The following is a 13,533-nucleotide window of genomic DNA, read 5'->3' as shown; positions in this document are numbered from 1 at the left end:
GGGAGCGGCCACTGCACTCCAGTCTGGGTGACAGAGTGAAATTCCAACTCAAAAAAAAAAGGGGGGGGGGATTCGGTCACGAGGGCTCCACCCTCAGAATGGATTCATGTTGCTGTTGAGAGAGTGGGTTTGTTATAAAGGTGAGTTTGGCCCTCTCTTGCTCTCTCTCTCTATGTGGGGCTCTCCACTGTGTCATGACACAGCTAGAAGACACTCTAAGATGTGGCTCCTCCGTCTTGGATTTCCTAACCTCCAGAACTGTGAGCCTAAGAAGCTTCTATTACTTATCGATGCCATGCCCCAGTGTGTATTATTCTGTTGTAGCAACACAAAATAGACTAAAGTATTCTGCCAAGTGACAGATCAGAAGGCTGCTCTTTGCCATATTCAGGCCCGGGAGGGGCCGGGCACCCCATATGGCCTTGGCTGACCTCTCTGATGCTGGGCTGGGAGGAGCAGAACCTTGGGATATTCAGAGGGTGGCTGCTGGGATCCCTGCTTCCTGTCTGTCCCCTCCTTCTGGGGCCGCAGTGCTAGCCCCACAAGCTCACCTGTGCAGTTTTCTCTGGGACCGGCTGAGGAAGATGACCAGGACCACCACTGTGACCAGCAGCACGGCCACCACGGCCCCCACAATCCCGTACACGAGGCTCTTGCTGGTGCTCCATTCACAGGTCTCTCCCCAGTACCAGTGTGTGTCTGTATTTAGGCATCTGGGGACACAGACAAGCTCGGGCTGGCCCATTGGCTCCTCTCACACTCCGTATCCCCAAAGCAAAAAACAATGTCTGGAGCACAGGAAACTGGCTCTTCCTCACTCTTGAGGGCTGGTGCTTGGTGTCCGGGGAGCGTGAGACCCTGACTCCCTAAGGCTGACGGGTGCTGAAGGGCTGTGGGACCCAAAGGCTGTAGATTGAAAATACAGAATGGCCGGGCTCGGTGGCTCAGCCTGTCATCCCACACCTTTGGGAGGCTGAGGTGAGTGGATGGCCTGAGCCCGCGGGTTCGAGACCCCGCCTGGGCAGCGAGACCTCATCTCTACAATAAATCAAAAAATCAGCCGGGTGTGGTAGCGCGCACTTGTAATTCCGGCTACTTGGAAGGATCGCCGGAGTCCAGCAGTGGCTGCGGTGGCCGGGAGCGGCCGCGGCACTCCAGTCTGGGTGACAGAGTGAGACTTCAACTCAAAAAAGAAAAAGAAAAGAAAATACAGAATGACTGGGGCTCAGAGTGTTGGGTGCCTCGTCCCAGACACATGCTGTTTACCCATCTAATCTCTAAGCAGTTGCCACCTGTTGCCAGCAGTGAGCCTGCTATCATGTTTTATATTTAGTACTTTAACTTACGGTCTCACGGACTTGGCTACAGCTAAAGGTGATAAGGGCATCGTGGCTGAGGTGACGTAAGGGAAATTAATGAGCGAGATAGGTTTAGAAATTGATAGTATGAACTTTCCCAGAAAGGGGCTTGCTCAGCCCTTGGACATGCATAACTATAATCTGCACCCACCCACCCCTCACTCCCATGGGGCGATGGGAGACCAGGGCAGAAGAAAGAGGGGTGTGCAGGAGGCACCTTCCAAGCTCTACCCAGCCCCCACCCCGGGGTGATGGTGGGGGAGGGGTAGCCTACAACCGTGAGAGGTGGACGCTAGGTTTGGGGGTACTCACAGGCAGCGGGGGCCACTGCGCTGCAGCTGGCACTTGCCCTGGTTACAGTTCAGTTTCGACTTTGTCCCCAGGGTGCACCTGGTCACACAGGTCAGCTTCCCAGCCAAGACATCCACATAGTAAAACGGGGCATAATCCTTGGCAGCCTTCCGCGTGCATTGCTCTGGGGAAGAGGGGTGGGCAGCACGCATCAGCCTGGCTAAGGCACCCCAACCCCCGCCTTCAGTGCCCACGCTCCACGCGGCTGCTTACCCTGGAAGTCAAAGCCCAGCTTGACCCCTTCATCCACGATGGTGTCCCCACTGTAGCACAGTATGGAGTTGTCTGCCAAGGGTAGGTGGGAAGACAGGCTGAAGAGAAGAGCTTCCCTCTGCCTCCCAGGGGGTAGCCAGGCCTCCTTGGCCTTTCATACTGTGCCCTCCCCTGGGCCAATGCCAGCAGGGTCTTGAACCTTGGCAGGCTTGGCTGGGGACGTGAGGGTGGGTGACAACCTCAGCCTGTGGGGAGCAGCATGGGCTTGGAGAAGGCACCACGGGCCTGGTTCTGGATTTCTATCGTGGAAATCTCGGGAGTTCCAGGAAAAAGGAGAGACAGGGGAGGGTGGAGGGCAAGACCTCCTTTTCCACCAGTGCCAAGGGTTTTAGGTGGGCCTACCTTGGCATAAGCTAGGATCAATAGGAATTCTGGTTTCATTCATAATCTTGGCCTTTACAATCTCAGCAAGGCTTGCAAATAGTTCCTGATACTCTGCAGTGTAGTTTGCCTCCAGGACGACGTCGTTTTTCACCACGATGCTGCCATTGCTGGAAGCCCAAGTTTTTGTTTCATCTCGTGTCACCCACCCGGACCCACCCAGCAAATGGAGCCCAAGCAGCCAGAGCGGTGGTACGAAATAAAGCAGCCATGCGACCCAGAGGTAGGAAAGAATATAGACTCTTCCCTCAAGTGGCTAGCAACCCAGAGGGAGGCGGCAGATCAAAACAATTTCAGATCCTGAAACACCAGTGATCACAACAAATGCCAAGGAGCGACACTCCTCTCTCTAAAAATAGAGGCTCTTGGGTGAGGATGTAGAGAAATTGGAACTCTTATGCACTGCTGACGGGGATATAAAATGGTGCAGCTGCTGTGGAGAAGAGCACAGCCCTTCCTCAAAAGATAAAAAATACAATTACTATAACACCCAGCAATTCCACTTCTGGGTATAAAGCAGGGTCCTGAACAGATATTTGCACATCCATGTTCATGGCAGCATTCCTCACAATAGGCAAAATATGGAAGCAACCCAAGTGTCCATTGACAGGTGAATGGACCAACAAAATGTGGTGTATACCTACAATGGAATATTATTCTGCCTTAAAAAGGAAGGACGTTCCAACACATGCCACAACATTGAAGATATTACACTAAGTGAAACAAGGCAGTTACAAAAGAACAGATGTTATGTGACTCCATTTATATGAGTTCCTAGAGCAATCAGATTCATAGAGACAGAAGGCAGAATGGTGGTTGCCGGGGGCTGGGGGAAGGGGAATGGGGATTAGTGTTTAATGGGTGCAGAGTTTCAGTTCGGCCAGATGAAAAAGTTCTAGAGATGGATGGTGGGGATGATTACACATACATATGAATGTACTTAATGTCATTGAACTAGGCAGTGAAATAGATTAAAATGGTAAATTTATACTGTGGGTTATTTTACTACAATAAAAAGTTTTTGATGAAAAAAGATAGACCCTTGGATTATGTTTTAAAACCAAATAATTGAGTTTTTAAAAAGGAAGAAATCCGAGGCCACCTGAGAAATGTAGGATCTTTGGCCAGGCGGGATGGCTCACACCTGTAACCCCAGCACCTTGGGAGGCAGGGATGAGGGGGTAGGGGGAGCACAGCAGAGGCAAGAGGGTGGCTTGAGCCCAGGAGTTCCAGGTTACAGTGAGCTGTGATGGGGCCACCACATTCCAGCCTGGGCAACAGAATGAGACCTTGTCTTGGGAGGAAAAAAAAAGAAACCTAGGATTCCAGTTCAGATGCTGCGGAGGGGAAAGGTTTTGAGAAAAGGTAAGTCAGCTGTCACTGTCCTCTCGAAAGAGAGGTCGGCCACAGGACTCAGAAGGACTCAGACCAACAAAATCCTGTGGCAAAATGGAACAGGAAACCAGTGTGCCAGTGCTGGCCAGGGGGTGAGGTGGGGCGGAGGTGCGTGGCGTTGGAGCCTTTTCACAAGAGACCCAGTGTTCTTGGACAGGGTGGCGCTCCCCCCTCCCACAACACCCTCGAGGCCTCTTTGCCACCCCTCTGGCTGCCTCTTCCCTGTCCACTGGAGGCCCCACCTGCCTCTTAAATTCTGGTGCTCTGCAGCTCCTTTCCTGGGAGACCTGCATTCCTATGCCATGACCACCCCTGGGGCCATCTCCTTCCAGTGTCTCCCCTGAGACCCCTCAGAGCACATTCTCTGCTGCTCTGTCACTCAACCACTCCTAGGCTGGGGCCCCAGGTGCTCGAAGCCTGACACGACTCACACGGGACCCAACGTCTCCTGTCCCATGCTACCCTCTTGATATCCCTCGGCCCAGCACAGCCCAGAAGTCTCCCATCCCTCCTCACTCTTCCCTCTCTCCTCTCCCACAACGAATCCTTGCGATCCGCAGGTCCTGCCTCCCAAAGGCCTTTTACACCGGGCACCTCTTCTCCTGCACTGTCACCTCTCTGTTCTGGGCCATTATCGCCTTCAGTGTAGATCCGTCCCTCTCCATGCATTCTCAGCCAGACCGAGCTTTCTACACTGCAGATCAGATACTATCCCTTGTGGGCCCAAATCGTTGCTGCCTAAAGTCTAACTTGGCACCGGTCATTTTTGCAACCTCCTCTCCCATGACAACCCCTTTGCCCTCAAGCTGCCAGCTGTTCTGAATACCGTTAGGTTCCTGGAATCTGCCCTCACCGCTCCCTCTGCTGCAGTTCTCTTTCCCCCTTCCCCTGGCTCATTACTTCTCATTCTTCGAGCCTGGGCTTCATTGTCACATTTTCCAGGAAGAATTCTCTCTGTCTCATCAAGCTTGTTTTGGGAACCGCTCCCATGACATGCTGTGGGTCCCTGACCATAACTCTAAGCAGACTGTCCAGCCACTTTTGTGGGCTGTGTTTTGCCACTCTGAACTCCAGGAAGACTGGGGCTACTGTGTTCCCAGCACCTAGCACATGGCTGGCTTTTAATAAATGTATGTTGAGGAGATGAATGATAATGAATGAATGAATGAATGAATGAATGAATGAATGGTCTCAGGCCCTCAGGTGCTGCCTAGGGGCTGCCTGCCCCTCTGGCCCAACCAGGTACTGACACCCTGACCATTCATGGTAGGAGGAGACAGGTGAGCAAGGATAGAGGGGGCTCCCCAAAACCATAAACCTGCTCCCCATATACTCACAGCAATCTCCTAATGATCACGCCTTTATACTGGGGAAGGTCAATGCCCGTGTAAACTTCATCCATCTGAAAGAAACAAGGCGGCTGAGCTCATTCACACAGGGCTGAAGCGAGCAGAGACCTCTGTTCCCCACCTCAGGGCAGCCCAGGCTCCCTTCTGTGGAGCCCACGTATGAGCCCTCAGGAAGGAGAAAGGACAAGCACAGGAAGCTTCCTGTGCCAGGATATGGGGAGGCTGGGTGGGGTTCGAGGACCAAAGCCCTCAGAGGACCCCCTCTCAGGACTCAGGGAAACGAAGGGGCTCCATGAGCTGAGGGACCCAGACCACTAAGTCAGGATGACCCGCACGTGCCTTTTCACGTGGGACATCACCCTGGGGAATCTGGTGATGCTGGGCTGCCCTGCTCTTACCCAGCTCCTGAATAGTTTAGTGAAATTCCAGTATGCCATGGAGGTGATGTCATTCAGGTCTTCTGTGAAATTCCTGTGAGTCACTTTCACTGTCACACCTAAAGTGGCGTTGATTTTTTCCGGGGTTTCTGTGGGAGCAGACCACACATGCGTGAGCCAGCAACCTCCCGGTAATGTCTCCCCAGAGGGTAATTCTCTGCCTGTTGGTGTCTTGGAGGTGAAGGTAATGGGTGGGAGAGGGTGGAAACTGAAGAGGAAGGCAAGAGCCCCTGAGACTTGTCCCCTCTCTCTCAAAACGGTGAAAAGCAAGTGGCCAGGATGCAGAGAGACAGAACCCAGTGACAGTCTCCAGGAAGGGTAGGGATGGAAGCCTCCTGATGAGAGGGGCTGGTGACAAGGACCCTGAAGGCAGAGATGAAAGGTCCATCAATGTTCCACCTGCAATGTGGCCTGGGAAAGTCCCGTCATCCCCTCCACTCACACAATGAAGCAATGGCAAGTGGCTGGTCCTTCCAATGCTGCCATCCAATTTTTGAGGATCCTACAAATGCCCAAAGCACTTCAGACTCATCACAAGCATCAGCCTCTCCCAGGAGCTTTCCAACCTCAGGTCTCCTTAAAGGATCTACAGCTTCAATAGAATAGAGCTGCAGGTCCCAGAAAAGGTCTTTACCTATGTAGAAGTATTCCAATGGGGACAGACACAGGTGATCAAAGTAGCCCTGGGGACAGACACACTCTTTTCCATTCCATGTTTTTCCATCCTGGCATTGCCCTGTGGGAGGAGAGAATTCACAGCAATCACCAAAGAAGCCCAAGGGACAAAAACACTGACTCCCATGCCAGGTTCCATCATTCAGCATTGCACTAAAGAGGGACCAGATGGTCATGCAGCAATGAAGAGCCCTCTGTTACCATCCCCAGGAGATAGTAAGAAAAGGAGAAGAAATAGCAGGGAGTAAGGAAACAAGAGACACAAGAGGTCAAGCAAAGGAAAAAGACCCCTTCAAATCAAAGAGGACAAATCTGTCAACGAGGATGATGTATACTGGTGAGGAGAAAGCATTGGAAGATGAAACAAGACCTTGAAAAGGTCAAAGAAGACTAGGATGCTGATAAAACACAGACAGGAGAGGTTCATAGAAGGAACTCACCTGGCGTCATAGTTGAAGAAGAGACCGTCATGATAGTCATGCGGGTGTTGGTGATTGACAGATGACGACTTGAAGTGGCTTCAAGCCCAGGAGCTGGAGAGCCAGTAGAGACAAGTGACGTGGAAGACAGAGGAGGAAATAACCCAGGAGAAGTCGTAATGGACGAAGAAGCCTCAGAGACAGTCCTGGAGGAGAAGCCAGTGATGGCTGAATCCGTGAGTGAGGTTTGGGAGCTGTAAGTGGACACAATTGTGTGTGGCGAGCCTGGGCTGCCCTGGAAGGTTGTAGATCCTTCACCAAGGCCTGGGGCCAGGGAACTTTCAGCAGACACTGTTGTAGGTGTTGAGCCTGGACTGCTTTGGAAAGCTGTAGATCCTTCAAGGAGACCTGAGGTTGGAAAGCTCCTGGGAGAGGCTGTTGGTTGTGATGAGTCTGAAGTGCCTTGGGCATTTGTAGGATCCTCACTGAAGCCTGGAGTTAGAGAGCTGTAAGGGGACAGCATTGTGTGTGTTGAGCCTGGGCCTTTTAGGACAGTTGTAGGCTCTTCAAAGAGGCCTGGTGTTGAAAAGTTGTCAGGTAAGATTGTTGTGTGTGGTGAGCCAGGGCTGCTTTGGAAGCTTGTAGATGTGTCACTGGGATCTGCTGTTGCAGAGCTGTCAAGAGACACTGTTGTGGACATTGAACCAGGTCTGCTGTGCAAAGTTGTGGATTCTTCACTGGGACCTGGGACTGGGGAGAGGTCAGGAGATGCTACTGAGAGAGTTGAGCCTTGGCTGCTATGGAAGACTGTAGATTGTTCAGGGAGGCCTGGTGCTGAAGAGCTGTCAGGTGACACCGTAGTGTGTGCTGAGCTAGGGCTGCTTTGGAAGGTTGTAGATTTGTCACCAAGGACTGCAGTTAGAGAGCTGTCAGATGACACTGTCGTATAAATAGAGCCTGAACTGCCTTGGGTGGTTGTAGATTCCTCACCGAGACCTGGTGTTGAAGAGCTGTCAGGCGGAACCATAGTGTGTGCTGAGCCAGGGCTGCTTTGGAAGGTTGTAGATTTGTAACTGAGATCTGGTGTTGTAAAGCTGTCAAGAGTCAACTCTGTGGATGTTGAACCTGGCCTGCTGTACAAGGTTGTGGATTCTGCACTGAGACCTGGAACTGTGGAGAAGTCAGGAGACACTATTGAGTGAGTTGAGCCTTGGCTGCTATGGAAAGTGGTAGATTCTTCAATTAAGCTTGGCGTTGAAGAGCCATCAGCTGACACTGTTGTGTGTTTTGAGGCTGCACTACTCTGGACGACTGTAGATTGTTCAAGGAGGCCTGGTGTTGAGCTGTCAGGTGACAATGTAGTGTATGGTGAGCCAGGGCTGCTTTGGAAGGTTGTAGATTTGTCACCAAGGACTGGAGTTAGAGAGCTCTCAGGTGACACTGTTGTATAAGTAGAGCCTGAACTGCCTTGGGTGGTTGTAGATTCCCCACCAAATCCTGATATTGTAGAGCTGCCAAGTGACAGAGTTGTATGTGGTGATCCAGGGCTGCTTTCAAAGGCTGTAGATTTGTCACCAAGAACTGGAGTGGAGAAGCTCTCAGATGATATTGTTGTGGACATTGAACCAGGTCTGCTCCGCAAGGTTGTGGATTCTTCACTGAGATCTGGAGTTGTGGAGATGTCAGGAGCCACTGCTGAGTGTGTTGAGCCTGGACTGGTTTGGAAGGTGTTAGGTGATTCACTGAGGCCTGGTGTTGAAGAGCCATCAGCTGACACCGTTGTGTGTTTTGAGCCTGCACTACTCTGGAAGGCTGTAGATTGTTCAAGGAGGCCTGGTGTTGAAGAGCTGTCAGGTGACAACGTAGTGTTTGGTAAGCCAGGGCTGCTTTGGAAGGTTGTAGATTTGTCACCAAGGACTGGAGTTAGAGAGCTGTCAGATGACACTGTTGTGGAAGTTGAGCCTGAATTGTCTTGGGTGATAGTAGATTCCACATTGACCCTTGGTATTGTAGAGCTCCCAAGTGACAGAGTTGTATGTGGTAAGTCTGGGTTGCTTTGGAAGGTGGTAGATTTGTCACCGAGACCTGGGGTTGAGGATCTCTTGGGTGACACTGTTTTGGAAGTTGAGTCTGAACTACTCTGGAAGGTTGTAGATACCTCACCAAGCCCTGGTGTTGTAGAACTGTCAAGTGACACAGTTGTATGTGGTGAGCCAGGGCTGCTTTGAAAGGTTGTAGATTTGTCATCAAGAACTAGGGTTGAGGAACTCTCAAGTGACACTGTTGTGGATGTTGAACCAGGCCTGATGTGCAATGTTGTAGATTTTTCACTTAGTCCCGGCATTGTGGAGAGATCAAGAAACACTGTCGAGTGTGGTGAGCCTGGTCTGCTTTGGAAGATGGTAGGTTGTTCACTGAGACCTTGTGTTGAAGAGCCATCAGCTGACACTGTTGTGTGTTTTGAGGCTGTGCTGCTCTGGAAGGTTGTGGATTGCTCAAGGACGTCTGGTGTTGAAGAGCTGTCAGGTGACACTGTAGAGTATTTTGAGCCAGGGCTGCTTTGGAAGGTTGTAGATTTGTCACCAAGGACTGCAGTTAGAGAGCTGTCAGGCGACACTGTTGTGAAAGCTGAATCTGAACTGCCTTGGGTGGTTGTAGAATCTTCACCAAATCCTGGTATTGTAGAGCTGTCAGGTAAAACTGTAGTGTCTAGTGATCCAGGGCTGCTTTGGAAGGTTGTAGATTTGTCACCAAGGACTGGAGTTAGAGAACTGTCAGGTGAAACTGTTGTATAAGTAGAACCTGAACTGCCTTGGGTGGTTGTAGATTCCTCACCAAATCCTGGTATTGTAGAGCTGTCAGGTGACACTGTAGTGTCTAGTGATCCAGGGCTGCTTTGGAAGGTTGTAGATTTGTCACCAATGACTGCAGTTAGAGAGCTGTCGGGTGACACTGTTGTGGAAGTTGAGCCTGAACTGCGTTGGGTGGTTGTAGATTCCTCACCAAATCCTGATATTGTAGAGCTGCCAAGTGACAGAGTTGTATGTGGTGATCCAAGGCTGCTTTTGAAGGTTGTAGATTTCTCACCAAGAACTGGGGTGGAGAAACTCTCAGGTGACACTATTGTGGACATTGAACCAGGTCTACTCTGCAAGGTTGTGGATTCTTCACTGAGATCTGGAGTTGTGGAGATGTCAGGAGCCACTGCTGAGTGTGTTGAGCCTGGACTGGTTTGGAAGGTGTTAGGTGATTCACTGAGGCCTGGTGTTGAAGAGCCATAAGCTGACACCGTTGTGTGTTTTGAGCCTGCACTACTCTGGAAGGCTGTAGATTGTTCAAGAATGCCTGGTTTTGAAGAGCTGTCAGGTGACATTGTAGTGTCTGGTGATCCAGGGCTGCTTTCAAAGGTTGTAGATTTGTCACCAAGGACTGCAGTTGGAGAACTGTCGGGCAACACTGTTGTGGAAGTTGAGCCTGAAATGCCTTGGATGGTTGTAGATTCCTCATCGAGCCCTGGTGTTGAAGAACTGTCAGGTGACACCATAGTATGTGCTGAGCCAGGGCTGCTTTGGAAGGTTGTAGATTTGTAACTGAGATCTAGTGTTGTTAAGCTGTCAAGAGTCAACTCTGTGGACACTGAGCCTGGTCTGTTGTACAAGGTTGTGGATTCCTCACTGAGACCTGGAACTGTGGAGAAGTCAGGAGACAGTATTGAATGAGTTGAGCTTTGGCTGCTATGGAAAGTGGTAGATTCTTCAGTGAAGCTTGGTGTTGAAGTGCCATCAGCTGACACTGTTGTGTGTTTTGAGCTTATACTATTCTGAAAGGCTGTAGATAGTTCAAAGAGGCTTGGTGTTGAAGAGCTGTCAGGTGACACTATAGTGTATGGTGAGCCAGGACTGCTTTGGAAGGTTGTAGATTTGTCACCAAGGACTGGAGTTAGAGAGCTCTCAGGTGACACTGTTGTATAAGTAGAGCCTGAACTGCCTTGGGTGGTTGTAGATTCCCCACCAAATCCTGATATTGTAGAGCTGCCAAGTGACAGAGTTGTACGTGGTGATCCAGAGTTGCTTTCGAAGGTTGTAGATTTGTCACCAAGAACTGTGATGGAGAAGCTCTCAGGTGACACTGTTGTGAACATTGAACCAGGTGTGCTCTGCAAGGTTGTGGATTCTTCACTGAGATCTGGAGTTGTGGAGATGTCAGGAGCCACTGCTGAGTGTGTTGAGCCAGGGCTGCTTTGGACGGTGGTAGGTGGTTCACTGAGGTCTGGTGTTGTAAAGCTGTCAAGAGAAAACTTGGTGGACATTGAGCCTGGCCTGCTCTCCAAGGTTGTGGATTCCTCACTGAGACCTGGAACTGTGGAGAAGTCAGGAGACAGTATTGAATGAGTTGAGCTTTGGCTGCTATGGAAAGTGGTAGATTCTTCAGTGAAGCTTGGTGTTGAAGAGCCATCAGCTGACACTGCTGTGTGTTTTGAGCTTATACTACTCTGGAAGGCTGTAGATAGTTCAAAGAGGCTTGGTGTTGAAGAGCTGTCAGGTGACACTATAGTGTATGGTGAGCCAGGACTGCTTTGGAAGGTTGTAGATTTTTCACCAAGAATTGGAGTTGAGAATCTCTCGGGTGACAGTGTTGTGGAAGTTGAAGCTGGCCTGCTGTACAATGTTGTAGATTCTTCACTGAGACCCAGTGTTGTGGTGAGATCAAGAAACACTGTTGAGTGAGTTGAGCCCGGGCTGCTTTGGAAGGCAGTAGGTCGTTCACTGAGACCTGGTGTGGAAGAGTCATCAGCTGACCCTGTTGTGTGTTTTGAGGCTGCATTACTCTGGAAGGCTGTAGATTGTTCAAGGAGACTTGGTGTTGAAGAGCTGCCAGGTGACACCATAGTGTGTGCTGAGCCAGGGTTGCCTTGGTAGGTTGTCGATTTGGAACTGAGATCTGGCGTTGTAGAGCTGTCAAGAGACACTGTTGTGGAGGTTGAGCCTGGTCTGCTGTGCAATGTTGTGGATTTTTCACTGAGACCCAGGGTTGTGGAGAGGTCAAGAGACATTGTTGAATGAGTTGAGCCTAGGCTGCTTTGGAAGGTGGTAGGTTGTTCAGTGAGGCCTAATGTTGAATAGCCATCAGGTGACAGTGTTGTGAGTGGTGATGCCGGGCTGCCTTGGAAAGTTGTAGATCCTTCACCAGGGCCTGGGGCTGGAGAGCTGTCAGGAGACCTTGTTGTGTGTGTTGAGCCTGAGTTGCTTTGAAAGGCTGTAGAGCCTTCAATGAGACCTGGGGCTGGAGAGCTTCTAGGTGAGACTGTTGTGTGTGATGAGCCTGAAGTACTTTGGGCATTTGTAGGTTCCTCACTGAAGCCTGGATTTAGAGAGCTGTAAGAGAACACTGTTGTGTGAGTTGAGCCTGGGCTATTTAGGACGGTTGTAGGGTCTTCAAAGAGGCCTGGTGTTGAAGAGCTGTCAGGTGAGACTTTTGTATGTGATGAGCCCGGGTTGTTTGGGAAAACTGTAGATACCCCATGAAGCCCTGATGTTGCAGAGCTGTCAAGAGACACTGTTATGGACACTGAACCAGGTCTGCTGTGCAAGGTTGTGGGTTCTTCACTGAGATCTGGAGTTGTGGAGATGTCAGGAGGCACTGTTGAGTCAGTTGAGCCTGGGCTGCTTTGGAATGTGGTAGATTCTTCACCAAGGCTTGCAGTTAGAGTGCTTTTGGGTGACACTGTTGTTTGTGATGAGCCTGGACTGCTTTGAAAAGTTGTAGATTCTTTGCTAAGGCCTCTGGTTGTAGAGCCGTCAGGTAACAGTGTTGTGTGAATTGAGTCTGGGTTTCTGTAGAAGGTTGTGGATTCCTCCCAGAGGCCTGGAGTTAAGGACCTGTCAGATGAAACTACTGTGTGTGGTGAGCCTGGGATGCGTCGGAAAGTTGTAGTTTCTTCGCTGAGAGGTGGTGTTGAAGATCCACCATGTGACACTGTTGTATGTAGTGAGTCTGGGCTACTGTGAAAGGTTGTAGATTCTTCATCAAGGCCTGAGGCTGTAAAGCTGTCAGGTGATGTTGTTGGGTGAGGTGAGCCTGAGCTGCTTTGGAAGGCTGTGGATTCTTCAGTGAGACCTGAGGTTGTAGAGTTGTCAGGCAACAGAGTTGTGTAAACTGAGTATGGGCTTCCATGGAAGGTCGTGGATTCCTCCCAGAGGCCTGGAGTTGGGGACCTGTCAGATGAGACTGTTGTGTGTGGTGAGCCTGGACTGCTTTGGAAGACTGTAGATTCCTCACTGAAACCTGATGTTATAGAGCCATCAGGTAACATTGTTGTGTACAGTGAGTCTGGGCTGTTTCTGAAGGTTGTTGATTCTTCACCATGGTCTGGTGTTGAGGAGCTGTCGGGTGACAGTCTTGTGGTTGGTGACCCTGGACTATTTTGGTATGTTATAGATTCTTCACCTATACCTGGTGCTGAAGTATGGTCAGGTTTCACTGTCGTGTCTAATAACCCTGGACTGCTTTGCATGGTTGTAGATTCTTCATGGAGAACTGGTGCTGAAGAGTCATCATGTGGAATTGTTGTGTGCAGTGAGGCTGGGCTACTTTGGTAGGCTGTAGATTCTTCTCCAGGCCCTGGCACCGAAGATTCTTCTGTAGGCCCTGTTGTTTTCGATGAGCCTGGGCTGCTTTCAAAAGTTGTAGATTTCTCACCAAGGCCTGAGGTCGTGGTGCCGTCAGGTAACAGTGTTGTGTAAGTTGAGCCAGGGCTGCTCTGGAATATTGTAGATTCCTCAGCAAGACCAGAGGTTGAATAGGTATCAGGTAAAACCATTGTAGGAGTTGAACCTGGGCCACTTTGGAAGGTTGTAGATTCCTCCCTGAGGACTTGAGTTTGGGAGGTGTCAGG

General features: G+C 50.5%; 1 protein-coding gene across 1 annotated transcript in view; it reads right to left on the bottom strand.

Annotated features, from left to right (window-relative positions):
• The window catches only part of LOC103261375 (mucin-12-like), an 11,229-nt gene extending 2,970 nt beyond the window's left edge, over positions 1–8,259 (bottom strand). The window contains exons 1-10 of the mRNA XM_021712745.1: positions 8,046–8,259; positions 7,629–7,808; positions 6,963–7,130; positions 6,179–6,280; positions 5,506–5,633; positions 5,096–5,160; positions 2,325–2,473; positions 1,923–1,994; positions 1,671–1,833; positions 552–713 (exon numbers count right to left, since the gene is read on the bottom strand). Of these exons, the coding sequence (XP_021568420.1) occupies positions 552–713; positions 1,671–1,833; positions 1,923–1,994; positions 2,325–2,473; positions 5,096–5,160; positions 5,506–5,633; positions 6,179–6,280; positions 6,963–7,130; positions 7,629–7,808; positions 8,046–8,259 (1,403 nt within the window). The remainder of the gene's footprint in view (positions 1–551; positions 714–1,670; positions 1,834–1,922; positions 1,995–2,324; positions 2,474–5,095; positions 5,161–5,505; positions 5,634–6,178; positions 6,281–6,962; positions 7,131–7,628; positions 7,809–8,045) is intronic.
• Positions 8,260–13,533: the final 5,274 nt, after the last annotated feature.

The sequence above is a fragment of the Carlito syrichta genome, unplaced genomic scaffold (genome assembly GCF_000164805.1).
Source record: "Carlito syrichta isolate Samal-C Ts95f unplaced genomic scaffold, Tarsius_syrichta-2.0.1 Scaffold90633, whole genome shotgun sequence".
NCBI lineage: Eukaryota > Metazoa > Chordata > Mammalia > Primates > Tarsiidae > Carlito > Carlito syrichta.
Note: the sequence above shows the minus strand (reverse complement) of the source record. Positions and strands in the feature narration are given on the sequence as shown.